A 21,574-nucleotide genomic window follows, 5' to 3' on the forward strand; every position below is an offset into this window, starting at 1 on the left:
TCCTTCCTTTTCTGTGTCAAGTTGGAAAGAAAATCTGGAGGCCTCTTGCAGAGGTCCTGGAGTTTCTCCTGACATCTCCTGTTGTGAGGAAAGGCAAGATTTTTAAGCAGCCTGAGGTAAGTCTAAGAAAAGGCTAGTTCTGAAGGCAAAATGGTTGTTGTATCTCAGCAGCACCCTGGACTTCAGAATGGTCCTGGAAGTGCTGTAGAAGATGCCATGTGAGTGTGGGCTCTTCCAACACATGAAGGAAAGTACTCCTTCTGTATTAAAAATATATCAACATCTGATCCATTATGGACATACTGCCATGGAAAACTCAGTAGCCAGGCCCTGACAGCAAAGCCTCTTACTGCTGATCATTTGTGAAGAGTCCCACTGAAGTGTGTGATTAAGTTGCTCAACCACATGCAGTTCCAGGCTCTCGGAGGGTAAAGCACGTTCTATGGCTGTTGGTGTTAAGCTGCTTATTATGTTGCAAAGGCACAGGTGATTTTTAGCATTAGACATCAAGCATCACTGGCTACTGAGTTAGGGAGTTTGCATGTTCCTAGAATGTGCATTGGTATAAATGAATCTGCATGTGCCTGTTTACAGCCTACAGCAATGATGCTTCCTTTATACAGTTCTCTTTGTGCTAGACTTTTCTATTTAGCAGCTTTTGGGGGACATCAAAAGTTAGAAGTGCTCCATTTATTCTCAAGTTGCATAAAAGCTGTTCAGACTTGACTGCAGAGGAACATCAGTGCCAGTGTTAAGTTAATTCCTCACACCTTAGACCAATCTGATGGATTGATGGAGTGGGAAGTAGAGATAAGTGAGTCCTTGTCTGCATATCAGGCAATATAATTGCACAGTCACAAGCAAAGAGGGTAACAGCTTTTCATCTAACTTTGAAGTTGGCTCTGCTTTGCATGGAAGATGGGACCAGATAACCTCCAGAGATTCCTTCCAACCTAAATTATTCTATGATTCTAGCAAAGGAAGGATTTTTTTCAAGAGAAACTGGAAATGTGTCCCTCCAGGTCTGAAGTCACCAGGGAAAGTATTGGGACTTCCTGTGCAAGTCAAAGATAAGTGGACTTTGTGAAGCACATCCGTAACTAGTATACCAATGAGTTTACTGTTTCTGTCATTAATGAAGTCATATTCACCTCTGTGTACTCTAAATTTGCCCAACCATCCTAAATTGCACATAAAAATGAAATATAAATTCACTATTGGCTGGATGCCACCTGCAGACCTGAACTGACTTTAGGGTCACTGTCAGCTAGCTCAGCAGTAGTTACTCTTCCTTTAACCCAGTGAAGTGAAAGCTGAACTGAGCCCTATCCTTTTCAGTCTGCTTTCCCTACAAAAGATGAATCATGAGGGGTTATTGTATGTACAGAAAGTGCCAGGCACATTCTGTGGCACTTTTATTTTCTCTTCTTGAGGAATTCACAGACAAAGTAGATGGTAACTTGGCACTCTGAATCATTCCACTCTCCTGTACTGAGCATTTCCACACAGTCCTCATGCCCAGTTGGGTCGTTTGGTTCTCCTTCCTTCCAATTACTGTAGTTCTGCAGTGAGGTGTTGTCTGCATACACAAACTGTCCTTCTTTTTCCATGTCATTCATCCCAATGAACGCTCGGAAGAGGCCGCTCTTGGAGATGTAGTCAGCAATCAGGGCATTAGTTGCTTCATCTTTAGGCATTGCTAGTGTTCCTCCTCTATCCTTGCAGTGGATCAAGGCTTCTCTGTAATTCTTCTCTTCTTTGACAATGTAATAGAATTTCTCATCTGTCTCTCTGATGCCTGCTATAACTTTAGAGGAAAAAAAAAATTGCTCAATGGCATTTCAACATATATTGAAGATGCTTCTGTTCCAATATCACAATGAGGTGATTTTTACACTGGAATTAATCAAAGGGAGAGAGGAAAAAGTGTTCCTGCAGCTGAACTTGCGATGAACAATGATGATTGGATCAGAGACTGATGCTGTTAATGGGAGTGATAAACATCTTACACAAGTTAGGACAAGAGCTCTTCAGTCCTGATTGGCATGCATCTTCTGAGACACTTTAGTACTAGACATCACTGAAATAAAACCGATCAGATCAGGGCATGCTAAATGGACAATTAGCAGGGTCTAATTCTCAACCATCTCAGTTACTTTACTTTTTACTGAATACAGATTTAAAAGAGTGCTCTGGGATGGAAGTACAGGATTATGAATAGCTTTCAGGTCCTTTCCATGTAGAGGGAAGTCAATGTTTTTAAGTGTGATTGCTAAAATGAGAGATGAGTGCCATATTCTCAGAGCTGCTGTAGCCACTAAGCGTGCATTGACTACAAAGAGAGCTGTGGAGGCTCAGCAGCTTTAAAAGCCAAACTTCTCAAGCAACATCTATCCTAGTGAATTAAACAGTGCCAAGGAGCATTCCTGGGTACTGGAAGTTGATTGTCCTTGCTGCTAGATTGCTGGAATGGTCCCAGGCACAGATTTGGCTTGGGGCAACTAATACTTTCCAAAACAATTCAGGGCCTACCCCGGCACAGTTTAGGAGCTAGCAGAGGCCAGCGACCATTCCTGATGATGTGGCCATTCAGTTTTGTAGGATTTAATAATAAAGATGAGGGCTGCTCTACGCCAGTTGCCCACAGTGCCAGAGAATGATTCCAGACACTTTTAATTTACTGATATAGACCTAGTCCTAGAAGTGGTGCCCTTTCAAAGAGCAGTGTGATGTGGAGCCCTTTCTAAAAGCTTTGCTGTGCCAGGACATTTCCTTCCTTCCTTTCAGTAGGGACAGTTTACATTCTCCAGCTGACAGCACTGCCTACAAACATGACTCCTTATAACCCATGTCTTTGGGGTGTCGGTATCTCCCTTATTACAGGAAAAATCAATGCACTGAGGGAAACTCTAGGACTACCATACATGCAGCCCTCTGGTGCAGCAGAGAGGTCAAGAGATTCTTATCACCTTTTCTGGCACTTTGAGCAGCTTGGCACAAACTTTTTCCTTTTGTTGCCTGAGAGGCCACGGAGCCTAAAGGTGAGCCGTGCTGAGGCATTTAGCAATCTGTGCCATGTGCTTTTCATGATTCTTTCTATCGTACTATTGATCATTTCTGTATTGGTTTTGCTTTTATTCATCTGCTGCATGTGTCCTTGCAGAGGCAAGACTGTTTGCTGTATGTTTTAAGAGTGCCTCATATGACTGGGTCCTTTTCCTGGTACTGCTGTAAAACAGCAATGATAGAAGAACAGCAATGATAAATGTGATAGGAGCAAATAAAACATGTCAAGTACATGATGATGCTTACCGTTCTTTACAAACTTGATGGACGTGTTAAGCCGAGCAACATTGATATTCAGTTGTCCAACAACTCTGCGGTATCTTCCACAGTCACAGACTGTGCCTGAAGCAATACAAAGGACAGAGAATTCATCTGTTTAGGAGCATATGTGTGTGTGGAGGGTCAGCTGTAATCCACTTTCAAACCTTCTAAAGACTTGGCCTCAACTTGTGGAGAGCTAATCTCACCCTACCTTATTGGCCATACTCCTGTAGACCAAAGCACTCAATATTTTGCCTCTGTACACTCCATCGTTAACTTGCTTAAATATCCCTAAGTGTGAAAATGCATATGGAAGAGTCATAGTTTGCCATCTTCCACCCACCTGTATCAGTGTAGGATTTACACATCCTCTGCCCCTCTCATTGTTAATTCCATCGAGTTTTTCATCATGGTCTGAATGTCAAAGGTCTACCTGCATAACCGTAAACACCACTGATTCCTCAGCCTTCTGAAAGAAACAGCAGCATTCGTGAAATGAGGAACTGCTGTTTGCTCAGTGAAAGGAAATTTGTGAGTGTGCACAGAGGTAGGAGTGGAAAACCTTTGGGAGAGGGACCATGTTAGTGAAATGTTGCGTGCCACTGTGGTACAGCAGAAATAATTTACACCAACTCAAATAATCAATAGCTTTCAGGTGCTGAAGGCCGAGTTGCATTTTTGTTGGTAAACTGAAATTTGACTTGGTATAGATTTTGTTTGTTCCTCTTCTCAGGGAGAGAGGAAGTTGCTGATGGTTTCCTATTCAGAACCAACTGGCATTGCCTATGAAATGTGTTAAAAATGATTACAGCTGTACATTCAAGGTGGGAAAACATTTAAGGTTATTAGTAGACTACAGATTATATTCTATCTAAAAAGACATATTCTTTTGTCCCCACTCTCCTATTGGGAGTTTATTAAAGGACTTCATTCCTTTGGTGTTCAGAAACTTTCTTCTAGTTTCCAATATAAATGTATTCCTGGTCTATTTGTACATGTTAGTTTTTACGTTATCAATCATTGTCCATTAATTTCCGTAACTCTTGTCCATCTTGTTGTGTATGTTGGTATTCATAGCCATCAGTCATGTCCCTACCCAGCCTCCATTTTGCTAAACAAAGCTTTTCCAGTCTCCTCCTGTTTGTTTCATCTATTCTGAAGTTTATGCACTCTGTAGGCCTCAGAATTTTGTGAAAATCAAATTCAAACAACCAACCCTGAAATCAAAGAACCAGCAGACTCAACCATTCTGAAGAGAAAGATGCATAATGTACCTGCTTTTCCCTTTTTTCCAGGCACCCCTGATAAGCCCTTGGCTCCTTTGTCTCCTGGATAAAAAGGAAGATATATTCTCAGATCTCAGACAGTGCACATGTTAGGAGAACATATTTGAAACACCAGTTTAATAATATACTAATGGTCTGCTTCTGGTAGAAAACCCTGAAGTACTGTACTAGCAGGTGTGCCAAGTCAAACAACCCATGATTAATTCTGGTGAATGGAAATAAGGAGAACCCTTTAATAGCTAACCCACCGATAACGCAATCATCTTGTGTGCTGCTGGTTCCTGGTACCACTTGCTTTAAATATAAGCTACACAATGATCCTGGAAGGCTGAAAGCACTCAAGAAACCTGTGGGAGGGGAGACCTGGGTTCTCTGATTGCCTGACAGGACAGAGCCCTTTCGTGGATTCAATAGCTCCATGTCAGCATAAGGCACAAGATGAGGCTGATGTGCCCTAAGCCACTGAATTCATGTGTGCAGCATGGCAGCAGTTAGCATCTGCATGAAATGGGTTCAGTAAGGGTTAGCATTTCATTTCAGATACAATTCATGGAAATATGGTTTATTTTCATCCAGCTGCTTTCCCCTTGTTCTGTAGATCATCAAAATGATAGAAGTGCTTCTTCAGATGCTGTGCTAGTATATAAAGGCAGGTGACCACCTTTTTTAAAAATTTCAGCTGTAATTTGGATCAGGAAATTCCCTGACTTTATCTGAAATTAATGTCAGCTTTACTTTTATGAATTTAAACCTTCAGAGGCCAAATAACATTCATACTTGCTTTCCTTGTTGATGGCTGTATTTTGACATGCTTTGTCCTTTAAATGGTTTTATTTTTTAAAATAAACCAGAAGTTGGCTGGCATTTTAATTAGCATTGCTTGATACCTTGCACGCTTACAAGCTGAAATTTCAGGGTTGCTTCATTAAGAACTTGAATGTTTAATAGTGGTAAATCTAAACAGTGACTGAGTGACCTTTTCTTCTCCAAAAATAAAAAATAAAAAGAAATAAGGAAAAGTATTCCAATTAGAAGGGGGTGATAAAGTGTACAGTCAGCTTGACAGGGAGATTAATTTATTTAAAGACTCAGAGCTTTGGTTTACTTAAAGATAAGCAACCTGTGGGATTCTTAAATTCTAGTCTCCTTTGGTGACCGAAGAAATCTTAGGAGATGACTATCTGTGTCTTCAGTTGTCTAGGTACTTTTGAAAATTAGTCCCTCAGGCCAAATTCTTTTGTTCTTCTTTGATCCTGAGGCTGCCAGAGGCCATCAAAGGTTTACTAGAATACGTTGGCTTGAGAAGCTCTCTGGAGAAGTTGTTCCACCCGCTCACTGTATTTCTGGGTTGATGCACTGGTTAGAGACCACAGAGTTCCCCTTAGGTTAGTGGAATCCCTGCTGAGCTTTCAGTGCAGGTCTCCTGGCAGGAGGAATGTTTCTTCTTATCTCGCTCTTTTGGAATACCTAAGGGGAACGTCTGTGCCTCTTCTCAGGCTACTAGGGCAGTAATTTCATGACGTTACTATCCAGGTAGAGCCAGAGTCTACCTTGATTTGCAAGGAATAGTCCTGATTAAGTAAGCGTTCTCTTAAAAATCTTAAAATCATTTCTCTGCCTAGGTGTCTTGTGTGTCGCTTGCTCACATCTCCCACACCATTGCAGCTGACAAAATGTGGCATCCCAAACAGCAACGGAATATTGATTTAGGGCCTTCAGTGTCTGAAGGAGAGACACAAATTTGCCTTTCTCTTTTAGAGCTCTCAGAGGATTTGTGCTACTTACTTCACAAGGGCCAGATTTCTCCCTTTCTCTTTTATCATCTAAGAGGATTGGTTTATTAGGTCATGTAGCAAATTATTTTAGCCAAATAAGTCTGATATATGCCAGGTGGGAAGTAAATCATAAACATTTCAGCTAGCTCTGGTCACCAATTTTTATGCATAAGTTTATTTGGAGAGCATTGATCACAGCCATTATTTGATATTACTGCATACCTGGAACTCTCACAAAACACATACTTCATTTGAGGAAAAAAAAAAAACAAGAAAATTACAAAACCAGAACTTACCCTTTCCACCAATTGGGCCAATTTTCCCAATCATTCCCTGATCACCAATATCCCCCCCAGTTCCTTTGTCTCCTGAGAGAAGAAATACAGGGAAAAGAGTGTGAATGGTTTCCGTCATTTCTTTCCCAAGACACTGTTCAGCTCTCTACTGCTGATATATTTCCTGAGCTTTGCTGGTGCAAATGTAAGTCATTGACCCAAGTATGCTCATGTGAGTGTACATGGTAGGAGGAATAGTTTGGTATTAGGAGTAAGCCAGTCTCATGGGTAGCTGCTACCAAAAATGATGCTCCCATTTCTTCCCTATTGTAGCTCTGATTTCATATTTATTCCCTCTCCTTTGTACTGGTGCTTGTTGGACCTTAGAGGGAGCCAGTTCAGGAATAAACCCACAAAGAATAAACTACTTTTTTGGTGAAGTTAGCCATCTGTTGGAGTAGCAGCCTGAGCTGAACTGCTGGGGGGTCTCCGTGAAAACCCTTGCTGGCACAAGGAAAGCAGCGGGAATTCATGGTCAGCAATTGCATCCGTTTTGGTAGCAGCTTTCCTCTTTGCAATTTGCTGAGTTTCTTTCAATGCTGAACCCGCACCAGGTATGAATTTGTTGCATCCCAAGCATGGTGCCTAGGGCTCAAGCTGTAACTGCTTTAACTTTAGGAAGGTTTGCTAAGTGGAGCTCCCTTGCACCAACCAGATTTACTAAGGTGTTGCTGTCAGTCACTGTGTTATAAGTAACCACAGTCTTTTAGCAGGGAACAGGAATGTGACTGTAATGCCAGAAAACAAATGAGATTTGCAGTGACCTTGCGCAGGCAGTTTTCTAGTTCTCCCTCTCTCTCCCCCAAACACTCTCCTTTGCTCTGATGTATAAGTGGTTGCTTGCCTATTGCTTCAAAGTCTAAATAACTGGAGTTTTAAGGATGGTTGGGGAAGGATAGTTCAGATCTGTGCTACGGTAGAATAAAACAGTAGGACATTGCATGGCACTGTTCAAAAGCCCAGAAACGTCATATTTTACAGAAAATACAAAGTAAAACTACTGGTGAGTATTCAGATACTGATTTAACTTCACAGCCAAGCTAGTCTTTCTCTGTTTTTTTTTTTCTTTTTTTTTCTCTCCTCTTTCTTTGTACCATGGGCAAAAGTCCTTGGTTCTTTCTTGAGGTAAAGTCCTCATGGCTTTGCTGGGAGTCCTTCTCAAAGCAGGACTGCAAATAAGGAGGTACTAGCTTTGCTCTTTGTGCCTTCCCAGTCCTCAAAGCACCAAGATAATGGATACCTTTTGGATTGATCAGTGGCTTATATTCTAAAGTAACTGGCTAATTACGAGATCCCAATTTAGGGAGTTTCAGTTTGCACACCGATGCTGAACGTCACTAAGATGCTTTGTAAATGGTTTGTTATCTGATCTCCTTTTATCTTATTTGATCTTCTCTTTAAGATAGGAGGCAAACTCACATGAATGTATATAGAAGTGAAAAATGTTTTCATTATAACAGTAGTAAGAGGATGGTTTTAAAGATTCTGTTCAAGTAAAAACTTTCCTGATTAGTCTTAAAATATTAGACCACTGTCGAGGAAGAAAGAACACATATATGCATTAACATTAAGCTCTAATGATAAATGAAACTCTTGAGTTATGGCATGCAAACAAGGTTGACACAATAATGTCTGCTGTGTCAGAATGCTCTGCTCAGCTCATTATGTAGATGTAGGATATGTTTAATAGCGTCAAGTCCTGAGAAATCTTAGGCCCTTTGTTCCCAGCGCAGGTGCTGTTTGATCAGAGGAACTTCCTTTCTCAGTGTATGCCTCAGCTTGCTTATCTGCAAAACAGCGACAACTGAGACTGGATTTTGTTGAGCATCTTGATGTATTGCTCAGAAGTAACTCTCAAAATTCAATTTCACCTAAAGCATCATTTCACATGTGGAACAGTAATCTTTCTGGTTATACATGTGATCTGGGCAACTGATCAGTCTTCTGGATCTCAGTTGTGTTAGCCACTTGGGAGAGCAGCAGTAAATGTACTGATTTATTACATGACTATTTAAATTTATTGCCACCTGTAGCTGTCTTACATACCAGAAGGAATTGCACTAAATTCTCAGGAGCATTGTCAGGTTCACTGATTAATGTTTGACAAGTATTGTGAAATCCATTGGTACAACAGGAATGAAAAGCATTAAACATCACTGTTTTTATGCACTGGTACAGTTGTTGTGCATATTGTTATTCACATACCAATAATAGTCAACAAACCATTATAAATACCTTTTGGTCCTTTTGGTCCAACTTTTCCTTGTCTTCCTACTTCTCCTCTAGCTCCTTTTTCACCTTCATCCCCTTCCAAAGAAAGCAAAGCATCATGGTACATTTCACTCAGTGCAGTAAATGCAACTATACATCCTCAGACAGGAAAGTTCACATTTTCTTTTCCATTAATTTCTTTTTATTGTACATTGAAGCACTTAGTATGGCAGAAGTCTTGCCTTCAGTTTTTGACAGGTGACATTTGTATGTTAATATATTTATGTGTTAATATAACAAATATGTTTTGAAATTATGCCAGTGCTTTATTTTGAAATTTGCATGCACAGAATATCTGCAAGAAGTAAGTTCATTGCATTTATTACAGTGGTGCAGAGATTCCCACAAATGAGATCAAGGTCCTATTACACAGATTATTGTATGCACCTATAGTAAGAGAGAGCCTCTTACTGAACGGCTTACAGTCTAAAGGATCAAGACAGCAAAAGGTAATTGGAAAGAAATGTTATCTCCTTTCTTAGATGGCATACAATTTTGCTTGAGGTTATGTAGGAAATCTGAGGCACAACTGGAGCTGATTTTCTTATTTTCTGATTCTTAGTCTTGAGGCAAATCTCAGGAACATCTTTCCTCTTTTCTTGACAAACTCACTGGGGGAAAATGCTTCACCAAACAACCATCTGTGAATACAGGCAGCCATCAAAAGCCACTCCCTGTCTTCCCTACCATTCTCTGCAAAAAGGCTTGCAACTGGAGGGGAAGCAGTACCCCAATCCCAGTCCCAGTCCAGGATCTCACATGTGAGTGGCAGTCAGTTGTATCTAACACCTGCAGCCCAGAAGGGAGAAGAGGCTGCAGTTCAGGGCTTGGGGAGCCAAGGGAGGGAAGTCTGTCTGAATGTCAACATGACCAGCATTATGTGACAAGACCAATACCCATCTCACTGACTGCCTGCTAGAGAGTCTCCAGCCCTGGCTGAAGGTGTTCAGGGAGCTAACTGTGCTGAGGGTGACTGCTGCCCAAGCAGCCGCTTACAGCCACCCAAGAACAGTGGTGTAAGGGTCACCGGAACCAAGGGCAGCATCAAGGACCACTCATGAAGAGCCACTAGCAGTTCTGCCCTGCACAGATTAGTCTTGTGCCTTTCAAGCCCATTTATATGTTTGACCCCTATAATATCCTATGGCAGAGTTCAATGATTTAACTATATGCTGGGGGAGAAAGTGGCTTTCCTTGGTTGTTTTCAGACTGATGGTTTCATTGAGTGTCCTCTCACTCTTGTTCTGTGAAACATACTGCCCACTCATTCCTGATTTACTTTCTTAGCCAACAGGTAGCATATCATGGGCTGTTTTATGGGGCGATGAGAGTTGAGAAGTGGTGCACATTAATTGCAATATATAAAATGTAGTAGTAGCTCTTTCGCTCCCCTGCACTCATGGAGTCATGGAGACTGGTCTGAGTCTGTCCCTGTACATCAAAACAGATGCTAGCTTTAGGACTCCCCTGTGGAGGGGGAGTAGTCCTAACTGAGGTAGATAAAGGGCTGTACTTCAGTCTGAATTAGAAGGAGGAAGCATTTGCTACAGGGAACGACAAGAAAACTTCTGAGGAAACATGACATCTGCTGTGTGTGCTCGTTCACTCAGGCACTTTATTTATTTTTAACAGCAGCTGCCACAGGACAAATTAGGAAGAGAAAGGTTATAAGCAGCCAACAATAGAACATTTAAACATCTTTTTATTTTCACTGATTCTTCAAAGATGCTTGATAAAGTCAGTATATACTTCCAAAAGCCAAGCTCCTTAAAAATCCAGATGGAGCTGTGGGTCTGAACTTCAAGCTCATGAAAAGATGCGTACTTATACTGGGGTTATTGTCTAGAGGTCATCAAATAGCAGGAAGCCAGAGAATTTACAGGTTAATTTTGCTGTTGACCTCAGTGCTAACATTTATGACTGAGAAACCAAGCTATTGTGCTTTCCAAGCCCATCTGTGAGACCTTTGAGAAAACTGTAAGAATCATTTATCAGTAGTTTGGAAATTCAGAAAAGATTCCCAGAGGCTGACAAAGAGCTCGTGAAACTAAACTCCAAAGGAAGGTTAAGGGCTGATGGGATCATGGTCTGCAAGCCTGTGCAGGGGGAAGAACTGTGTGATAATAGAAAGAAAGCATGATGTGATTCAAAGGCTGGAAAATGAAGCTGGATGAGTTCTGACTAGAAAAGTAGTATTGGGATATTTAACAACCGGAACATGCTCTCCGGCAGGAGAGGGAGATGTAGGAGGCTCTTCTTCACTTCCAACTTTTACCGGTGAGATGAATTCCTTTATATAAGACATGCTATAATTCTGGGTTTGGTATAGGAAATGTTGAGGGAGTTTCTTTGGCCTGTGTCCTGTAGGAGAGCAAACCAGATTCCTGCAAACTTCCAAACCATGGAAGGGCCTGTCACCTTGGCGAAATCCACATCGCCTCTGTCAGTCTGACTAGACACATCCCCATGGCTTTCAGACTGCTCTGTAGGGTTAAGGGCTCTAGAGAGACTGTTGTTTTCTGCAGAAGCGGTGTGGCTCTGTGCAAGAAAGATGCTTTGTTTATAAGAGACATTGCTTAGACAATTAGTCTTAGAAATAGAGCCCTGTAAAGAATATCAATATACCGCTAGATGCAGCTGTGATTACTTACTAGAGATTTTTTTTTTCCAATCTCATATACAACAAGTAGAGTCATTAAAAGCTGCAATGCTTTTTTTTTTGGGGGGGGGGGGAGTCTTTAGAGCAAGCTTTTCACACACTCGGCTGTCAGAGATTTAGCTAGATTCCTATGTATGGGCCATTAGACTGAGAGCTGATAAATGGGGTAAAAGTTGTGGGGAAAGCCTTTCAGAGATTAGAGAGTGTCTCAACTTTTTGGTATTGATTTGGTATTATTGATAATACCTGATGTATAGTCCCAGGTTTTGTGGTCCCTCTAAAAGCCTGCAGGAGAAGGAAGTAAGTTCTATTGCCCATTCCATCTTGACGTAAAGCAGCCTACCACCCTATGCCTTCATTCCCCTACCTGGGAAAAGGGGGGAAAAAAATAACATGCCTATCTGTAAAGAGAGAAAGAAGATCCTATTCTTCCCATTTTACATCTGAGAATGGGTAGACCATTACAAAGCAAGGGTAGAAGCAAACAGCATTATTTAGTGGTACCATTTCATTGTTAATTTAAGACTGGATTAACTCCAGTGTTTGATAATACGGCGTTATAATTATATGTCCGTTGTGTCCCCCGTTAGCTGTTGTGTGTAGTAATCTCAAATTTTGGCAAAACATATGAACTGTTGGGTTATGCTCCCCCCTTGTGGTTGCGCATTAATTTGCAACGAGGCAGGAAGGGTTGTAGGAGGTTTGCTGAGTTTGTTTTGGGCAGGGGCTGAGTTGGCTTTGTCTCTAATTTATAATAAGCACGTCTCCCTTCCTCTTGGGACTTCATGTGGACAGGCCATCCCACCGTATTAGCCACTTCTTTGTAATCTGCCAAAAAATTGAGTCAAAATCCTGGCAGTACTTTGGATTGGGCTTGGGAATTTTGTGCCACTGTGCTTTGTACAACATAATTTGTTTTACGGGAAAAACCCTCAGATCCCTGACAATGAGCTTAGAGTCTATATCCAGAGTTTAAAATCTCCTTTGTGCTGCTGACCATTTGAGGAAGTGACAGGTTCAGTTTTTTCCTAATTAGCTGATTGTCACTTTAAAACTATGGTTGCAAGGGAGTCAGATAAGGCACTGCACTGGCACTTGAAACACGGATGAAGCAGTTGGAGCTGGTAGCTGAAGAATGGCCATGTCCTCTTTTGTTAGTATTCCCTCAAGCTGATTCACTTCTGTGTCACAGATTTAAAATATCAGACTATTAAAATGAAAACACAGATCAATAAATTACTAGACTCTTTCAGCTTAGGACTGTGCAAGACAGAAGGAAAGCAAAAGCCATGAGTAGTAAATGACTTTCACTGTCATTTGAACATTTTAATTTTAAGTGAGAGGGAACAAACTGAGTCTTTTCTCCTCCTGTAAAAAAGCTTAGGAAAATGGTGAAGATATAATAATCAATAGGATTTTTAGGCCACGGAGAGGGTCTCTGCTGCTTTAGGAGTTTCATTAAACAACACAATATTGAGAAGTTACATTCAGTAAGAATTTCATTAGTAAGAATTTACTAACCTTCAAGTGGCTTGTATTTCCCTGGTGAATCTTTTGTTGGCAATTTATCTGGCTCGTATTCATGAATGGAGGAAGTTATCAGGTTAAATTGTTCACATATGTTTAGTGACTCCCCAAGTCTTGTGATTAAGGACTAACCCCAGTTCTTGGAGAATCAGCATGTAACCCCTGGGATTTACAGAGTCCACACTTATCTGTAGAAGCAGGCTTGCATCTGGATGAGAGCAAGTCTGCAAGTTGTATAAAGACTAAAGCCAGGAGAAGACTCCTAAGCAGATTTATGCATTCATTTTCCTCTGGGAGCATGAAAAATGCCTGGTCTTTTCATTCAGAGCTCAGCTGAGAGACTCCCTGGTTCCACCCATGGTTTTACTGATACGGTTCTCCAGGTGAGCTGACAAAGTCTTGTCCTCAGGTTAGCTCCCAATCCTGTCTCCGGATCAAAAATACTACATAAAGATTAGTGCTCTCTAAGGCTCTCTTTCACAGTGAATCAGTAAAATTGTTTCCTCTGAAGCAAAAGACAAACAAAGACTGTTCACTGTAGAGACCCCTCCCAATATGCAGTATGGGTTAGACTGTCTCAAGTTTAGCTCCCTGCACTCTGTGTTCACCTCTGTCCCAGCAGGCTTTGCACATACCACAGCCCTCTATGCCTTCCTCCATGCTCCAGGGCATACTCACTCTTTCTAATGATAAAAACATCACTTCTGGTGGGCTGCAGCACAGCCTTCCTCCTGCATCAGATACTTGAAATGAAAAAGCCCACCACTAGATAATGATAAAAACACCTTGAGAAGACCTGGGGCCAAGTGCAGTGTGGGCATGACCAATATGCTTTAAGGGGGGAGAGAAGACTAACCTTGATCACTGTGGACACACCACTTTGCACTAAATGCCTTGGAAGCCAAGGATCGCTCCCTGGAGTAGATGCGTTTAGTATTCCAGATGTAGCCCACCTCCCACTACAAAGTCATTGTACTGAATCTTATGTCGTGTTACCCTATGATCGTGTATTAGGCTGTTCTGTTCAGCTTCATGCAGCTTTCTCTTTCTTTCCCAGAGGGGATAATGCCCTTCTACACAAGTAGGATTTGGGAGGTTCAGGGGAAAATTCCTCAGTTTTGCATCATGATATTTCCTTTTTTCTCTCTCATGTCTTTCTCTCAACATGGCTGTCACCTCAGGACATCTTCCAAGGAGGGCAATTCACATGATGAACTGCCCCATTCTGACCACTTGCTACATGGAGGCCCCTGGTCGCTTTAGTTTAAAGTGGGTGTTCAGGTTTCATGGTTTTCTAAAAGGCATTGGTGTCCCTAATGCAGGAATGTTCTCTGCTGAAGGAGTCAGAGAGTTGAGGTCTTGCTAAGTTTCTTGGATGAAGCTACCCTACCCAGAAGATAATGCATAAAAGAACTGACCAAAAGGACAGGTGCCCTCCAGGGGAGGATGTGCGTAACAGAGGTTGGTAAAATACCCCAGCCATTGCCAAAACATCCTTGTGCTTGGCTATGTGAATCAGAACAGACAGAAAGGTGACACACACATGCAGGTTACTAAAAAGCCTTTGTGTGCCTCAAGTAGTTGATCTACATTGTATTTTCCTGATATTTCTCAAACTGAGATAGCATTACTATTTGGGATTCAGAGAGCTGTGATTAAATGATAACCACCACAGCTCCTTCAAACCAGAATTTCTAATCTGGGCTTTTAGCTGTTCCATGGCAGCTGCCTACACAGTGAATGTGTTGACAAGGGCTATGTTTCATGCTCATAGTACTGCTTAGGCGACATACAGACCCTTCCCATCTCCACAGACAAAATGTGAAGAGTTCAGGTGATGCAGCCTTTCCTGAATATTAAAATAAAGGGAGAAGAGTGTGTGCATAATTCTGAAGCTTTAAGACTCCTCCAGGAGCAACTGAATACCTTGTGCTCCTGGAGAAGCTCTGCAGATAGCCACAGGATTAGCTCGCATCTACTAGGCTTTATACACATCTTGCATCTTCAGTATGCAACGTGCAGGCACTAAGTAACCCTGAGCACACTGTGAAACTTTACAGCACTTAGGCATGTACAATCTCTATTGAGAGGTTTAGTCACTAGAGGGAGTTGCTGATTCCAAGAAATAAACAACTCTAGCCTAGTTTGTCTTTCCAATGTACAAGCATGTCACAACTACGTCAAGAAAGCCTCAAGACTTCGTCTAATTTCACTTTCAGTGTTTTTCAGAATTTCCAGTGGGGACTGTTATTTTCAAGCTATGTATGGCTAGTGAGGACAGGATTTCTTGTCCTGTCTTGGAGTTAAATGACATCTTCTGCCTAGAGCTGATCTGACACAATGTCCTCTTCCCCATCCTTCTTCCTCCCACCAGCTCCCAGCACCTATCTGCACACTTCTCCCCACTGTACACAGTTCTGAACACTCTTCTCACCCTGTGTTGAATAAATTTAACTCACTAAACAGAGGAATATTAATAAGGCAGGTATATATTTTTAGGTGAGCTGAATTGGCTCAGTGAAAGGTCTAGTAACATCAGAGGCAGCACAAGGGTGGAGGTAGGACCATATGGTCAGAGAGGGGGAAAACAAAGGAGAAATTGGACCTCCACTTTTGGCAAAAAGCTGACAGACCTGTTCAGCTGTAGTGTATACATTCACCCGTAGCTACTCTTCCCAGATGCCCTGCAGGGAACATGTAGTGCTCTGCAAATTGCACCATGAGAAATAGAAGCATTTTCTTTGCAAGTTCTTGGACACATGTTGTCTTTCTTCACCCAGCTCCAAGTCAGACAACAGGCACTGTCACTTCCCATAGTGAAAGGGAAAGAATCGTCAAGAATAATTTGGATTCTCTGCTCACTTTTCCACTTTCCACTTATACATATCCATTGACTTTGGTAGAAATACCGTCATCTTCTGTTGCATTCCATTAGCCAGATCCTAGTATGCAGTGTGTTCAGTGAAGCGCTGCTGACTTGTGTCATTTGAGAATGTGAGCCTTTGTGGATGAATGGACATGTATTATTTCCTTAATAACACAGAAATAATTTAAATATTGGCCCTGATTCTCCTTTCACTTGAGCTGCCCTGATTTAATTTTCTCAGCCTCGTTCCCCTGCCATTATGACATGATCTCAAAGACCCATGGGTTACTGCGGCTTGAACAGGGAATCAGACCAACAATGATATGAAATACAGACCCATTATATTTTGAATTTATGTTTTAAGTGCCCACATATATGCTTTATAGCTCAGGCTGATAAATGTCAAAAACTAAATATATGCTAAAATATATGAAATCTAAGATACATGAAAAACAGAATTATGTGTTGAAATTAAAGGGCTCTTCAGATCAGACATGAGGCGCTAAGAGGGAAGCTTAGTTATAGGTTTGAACAGCCTATAGGATGTGGTAAGGCATTTTATATTTTCGGAAGGAAATGTGGATAGTGGCATATCTGGTTTCTGAGAAAGTTTGAGATTTTCCAGGGGTGGAATTGCGTAAACGCAATTAAAGCTGAGAGATGGACAGCTATACTGGAGACCACAGTCAATGCTATTTTGAGGCGCCAGCCAATGTCATAGAGTTTATAGGCATCATTTGTCAGAAATAATAATAAGGAAACACTTTACAACTGAATTGCTATGGGGAAACTCCCAGTATTCTTCAGATTTCATTTCATTCCAGTTTCTCATCCTGGATCTGATTCAAGGCCTTTCAAGTTCCTGTGTCTGGATTTCAAAGGAAATTAATTGGGACCTGGGACAGCTAGCAAGATCTAGAGTCAGTCTTCTGAAACCCTGAGCTCCCCCAAATCCACAAGAAACCAACCATAGCCTTGTTCTGCACGTCCACGAACTCAGCCCCCACCGCTTCCCGTTGTTGCCTCTCTCCTGCTTCTAATAGGAGTTGAGAAGTCAAAGTTTTGGGCTCTGTGCTTATTTCTGCCCTCACATTGAGGTGTATTGATTTAATCCAGCCAGGTCAGATCCTACTCTCATTTATGTCAGCTTCACAGCAGGTTAGGCAAAGCTGAGCTTGCTGCCTCAAGGCTGGGGCCGGGCCATTCCCCGCTGCAATGGAGGAGGAAGTGAAGAAAGGGCAGAGCTGGAACTGAGCCAAAGGGAAAGCCCTGGAGAGCAAGGCCAGTTATTTCCGCTGCTGCCAGAGGACAGACCCACAACTGGTGCTTTTGGTCTCACAGCTTCAGCTGCCTCCCCAATTCCTCTCTCAGCAACAGCCAGCCTATCTCCAGGCTGGGGAGGGTGGAAAGTAAGTGGTGGAGCCATGACTAATTTTGCTAGCCCAAGCTCTTGGCTGCCCTAGGAAGTTCGTTGTTTTGTTTATGTTCGATCTGGTTCTGTTTGTACTGAAGGAGTCGGCCAAGTACAGAATTTGGCCTTTATTGTCCTAGTTACTCAGCCATGGATAAGCATTACTTAACATGACTTTTCAGACATCCTGTGCCAAAGTGCTCTAGCTAAATCCAACCTGTTCATAAATGTCTCGGGTCAGACACCAAAAATCACTAGTTACAAATACTGAAAAGCTGTTTTGGTCCAAAGAACAGACTTTTTATAGAGCTATGAATGTCTTTTAGGCTGTAGTGGAGGCATGTTTCCTAGAGAATTTCTATAAGGGTTCTAGAAGATGCCTCACAGATTTCTATGTTTAACTTCTATATAATCATGTTTGCTATGTAACTCAAAAGCTTTCTCAAGAAGACTGGACAAGGCAGCCATGGCACTAGGCCTATGTTTATTAAAAAGATTGCCCTTGTTTTGAAAAGTAAGCTGAGCATGACTTAGAAAAGAAAACCAGGAGAGGAGTGCCAGCTTTTGCTTTTTTCTTTTTCTTTCTTTTTTCTTTTTCTGGAGCGCATGTTTACAAAATTTCGTTGCATAATTCTTTAAAAATAGACGTCAACTTGCGTTTATTTGCACTAGTGGCTGGAAAGCAGCAGACGGAGTGAACTGCAAAGTGCTTGGTTTGTATCCCTCATAACCACCAGAGGTCAGACTTTAACTCCTATTAATTTGTAATACTGAACAGCTTTAATTCAGACTGGCCGTTATCATAGAAACTGGAAGTGCAGAAGACTTAGAGGATGTTTGCTCCATTCCTCCTGTCCTGGCAGAATGTATCCTTCCAGAGTATTTTCATGCTCTTTGTTAGGCATAAAGGCCTCTGGTTTTGCCTCACATGTTTTGAGAGCTGCTAGGTCCGTCACGACTGGTATGGAGGCTTTCCTGATATTTGGCCTAGAATCACCCTTTCTTTTCATCCCATCACTCATATTATACTTCTCTTGTTAAGCCTCAGGTATGAGTATAAGAAAAAAAAATATTTTTGAAGGGGGAAGATTTGGCTTAGGCTAATTAACTTAGACAAGTTTTACATGGGTGATGTAAGAAATGACCTGTTTTCAGGACACTAATGACCCTTTTCGATCAGGTGATTTTCACAGGGAGCATCCAGAAAGGTCAAGTTCTTGTTCTTATAACAACCAAGAATGCCTAGATGATGGAGTAATGTAACTTCCAGTAGTGCAAGAAATATAGGCTTATGAGGTTTGAGTCTCTCCGAACACCCTCACTACTCCCTCAGCTTCCCCTTCTCCATTGCACTGTGTGATGGGAACAGCAGTATAGCTGCTGGATTGTACTGGGGTCAGTCCCACTTGTAGCTCACGAACTGCATCTAGCCCATGGGACAATTCTTCCCACCACTGCCTTGCACTGGGATAGTAGATGAGTGAGGAAAGGATTTATAGACAATGTAGGAAGTTTTACAGCTATTGAATACCTTTTAATCCCTGCACTCCTATGTGCTTAGTCCCATTAGACGCTTCCACGTCCATGTGGAAGGAGGAAGTTGCCATGACAGGAATCTGGCCTGCAGTGATGGAAAGAGCTGACCAACCTACTGTGAGAGCCCAGCTTTTCCATCTCGTGAGATCACCGCTGTGTTCTGCCATAGCTGAAGACACTGAGCAGATGGGGGTGATGAAACTTGTGCAGGGTGGGTAAAAACCTGTTTTCTGAAGAATGGTGGATGAAGGAGTACCACAGATGTAGCATGGAAAATAAAACTTACAGCGGTAGAAGTCACAGAATTGTTCCTTGTCAGGGTTAAAATCTGAGCAACGAAGTTTGCCTGTGGCTGTGGCGTGGTCCTAGTCTGGGTATCCTGTGTCCTGAGTACTCAGACACAAGACAGATAGAGGAAGACTGGCAGCAGGAGACTTTCTTCTGCCATGTTAGTCAACATCTTTGACTACAAGGGACGCTGGAGGAGTAACAGGGTAGTTCACACACCCAGATTGCTCAGGCTTTAGTTGCTCGGGTGACTGGCAGTCAAAACTACCAGTGCTATTGACAGCCACTTACAGCTCTCCTGGATGAGCTCAGATCAGGTAGGAAATGATGCTATGGATTCATATCACTTAGACTGCAAAATGTACTTGATGACCTGAGATGGATTTGAGCCAGTAATTTGGAGGTGTTTTGCTCGATACCTCTTTACCAATCATGGATCTTGGGCATGGTAATCTAATTTTAAAGCAGTAGTGGGGACCCTGCCAATATACTGTTTGGTTTTGCTCTTTTTCTGGTGTCAGCCAGGAGACAATAGGACTGATAATGGCTAAATTCAGACTTTCTCAGTGAAACACTTGCAAAGAGCAACAATGTCTAACCTTTAAATGCTCCCTATCCCAGCTAGATCACAGAAAGCAGCTGGAGTCCTAACTACTCTTGTGTTGTCACGAGACCGCCTCATTAGCCCTGTGACTGTTAAACACGATTCTGTCAAACTTTCATCTCCAGCCTTCCATTATTCAGATATTAACTAAACAAACTCCCACTAGCTCCCTTGGGGATCATTACATCTCTCTGCATTTATGCTGCAGCAGCAAAAGTTTAAGCTTGGATTGTAATCATAAAAATTAACTTGCTGATTAAAGATGGTCCTTTAAGCAATGTGCCTTTGAATAATCCATCATAAAAACAAATGAGTCTGTAGCAATACTTTGACTTGATAATCTCTTTTGTGTTTAAAATTTAAATCAGTTGCATTTTTTTCACTCAGTTTTTAGCCTATAGGAAAATACAATGAATTACTAAAAAGAAAGCCATATTTTGAAGTGCACTAGTCATGGTCTAGAATATATATTTTATATCTGTCACTGCAAGATAGATTTGTATGTCATGGACCTAGTTCTTGGCTGATATTCGCTCCAGGCAATTCCACTGACGTTAGTTGTGTTACACAAAAAGTAAGTTAATGCAGAAAATTTGGTTTCAGATATTTGGAAAGTGTTTTGAAGATAAAAGAACTGCACATGCAAGAGCTGATCTAATTCTCGTTGAGGTCTATAGTGAAGGTCCTGTTTAATTCACTGGGAGCTGCTGCTGGATCAGGTCTGATAAATGCAGCAGAGCTCCGTTTACAAATAAGCATTTGGAAATAATGACAGTACAGTCATTTTAAATACTGCATACATCTCCCTACCTACAGATCCAAAGTGAACCATTAACATTTCACAATAGGTGCTTACTTTTAGACAAATCCACTCAATTTTTGGCTGCTAACTGTGCTCGTTGTGTGATAAATACAAGAAGTAGGAGAAGATTTATGTGGCTGGAGAAAGATGCAGAAGGATACCTCTAACTTATGTGAGAATATTTGAGACTTTTCCTAAAAATAAAGAAAACAAATTCAAGTCTCCTTGCTGCATCACTTTTCCCCCCTCACAGTTTCCCTTTTCTAGATGTTTGTACAGTCTGCAGTAATTTAGATTTTTCATCCCCAGCCAATGCAACAAACCCTCCATGTCTCTATTTTAAAAAATCAGCGTTCATCAGTACTGGTCTCAGCATTAACAACCTAATATTCCTCACCTTTTGGTCCAGGTAATATAGTGTGTGTCGAGCAGACATCTGTTGTAGGTCGATTGTCAACATCGAAACCAAAAATCTGAACTTGGAAAATAAAAAGCACTACTAGGGTCCCATATTTCCTTAGCCGTTGTTCTTTCTTGCTGCTCATCCTTGCAGCTTCTCAGGAAATGCCTTTCGTTGTTACAGTCTTAACAAATGCAGCCAATACAAAAATAAATGCTCCACTAACTGAAGCAGTGCAAAGAATTGGGAGTTACATGCTAGAACAGCTAAATAAAGTGAAGAAGAGAGTTTGACAATGCTCTAGTTATTTCTGTCCTGCACATTATCCAGGATATTTATTTAACAGTGACAGCTGTTTATTCCAGTTTCTCTCTTATCTGTGAGATGTTTTGCTCCTTTTGCCATGGAAAAATTCTTCAATATATGGGGATATCTCTTTTGTCATTTTTTTTTCCTTTCAGCAGAGACTCTTCATACACCGCTTTAC

The 21,574-nt window shown here is 41.6% G+C and overlaps 1 protein-coding gene across 1 annotated transcript; it reads right to left on the bottom strand.

Moving 5' to 3' along the window:
- Positions 1-1,372: 1,372 nt before the first annotated feature.
- Positions 1,373-21,368, bottom strand: COLEC10 (collectin subfamily member 10). The gene is made up of 6 exons (XM_013956909.2): positions 21,085-21,368; positions 8,959-9,030; positions 6,685-6,756; positions 4,602-4,655; positions 3,313-3,408; positions 1,373-1,807 (listed from the first exon to the last, which is right to left on the bottom strand). Exons 1-6 carry the CDS (start codon positions 21,230-21,232, stop codon positions 1,416-1,418), a joined length of 834 nt encoding a protein of 277 aa, XP_013812363.1. The 5' UTR covers positions 21,233-21,368; the 3' UTR covers positions 1,373-1,415.
- Positions 21,369-21,574: the final 206 nt, after the last annotated feature.

This window comes from Apteryx mantelli, chromosome 2, assembly GCF_036417845.1.
Source record: "Apteryx mantelli isolate bAptMan1 chromosome 2, bAptMan1.hap1, whole genome shotgun sequence".
Classification (NCBI taxonomy): domain Eukaryota; kingdom Metazoa; phylum Chordata; class Aves; order Apterygiformes; family Apterygidae; genus Apteryx; species Apteryx mantelli.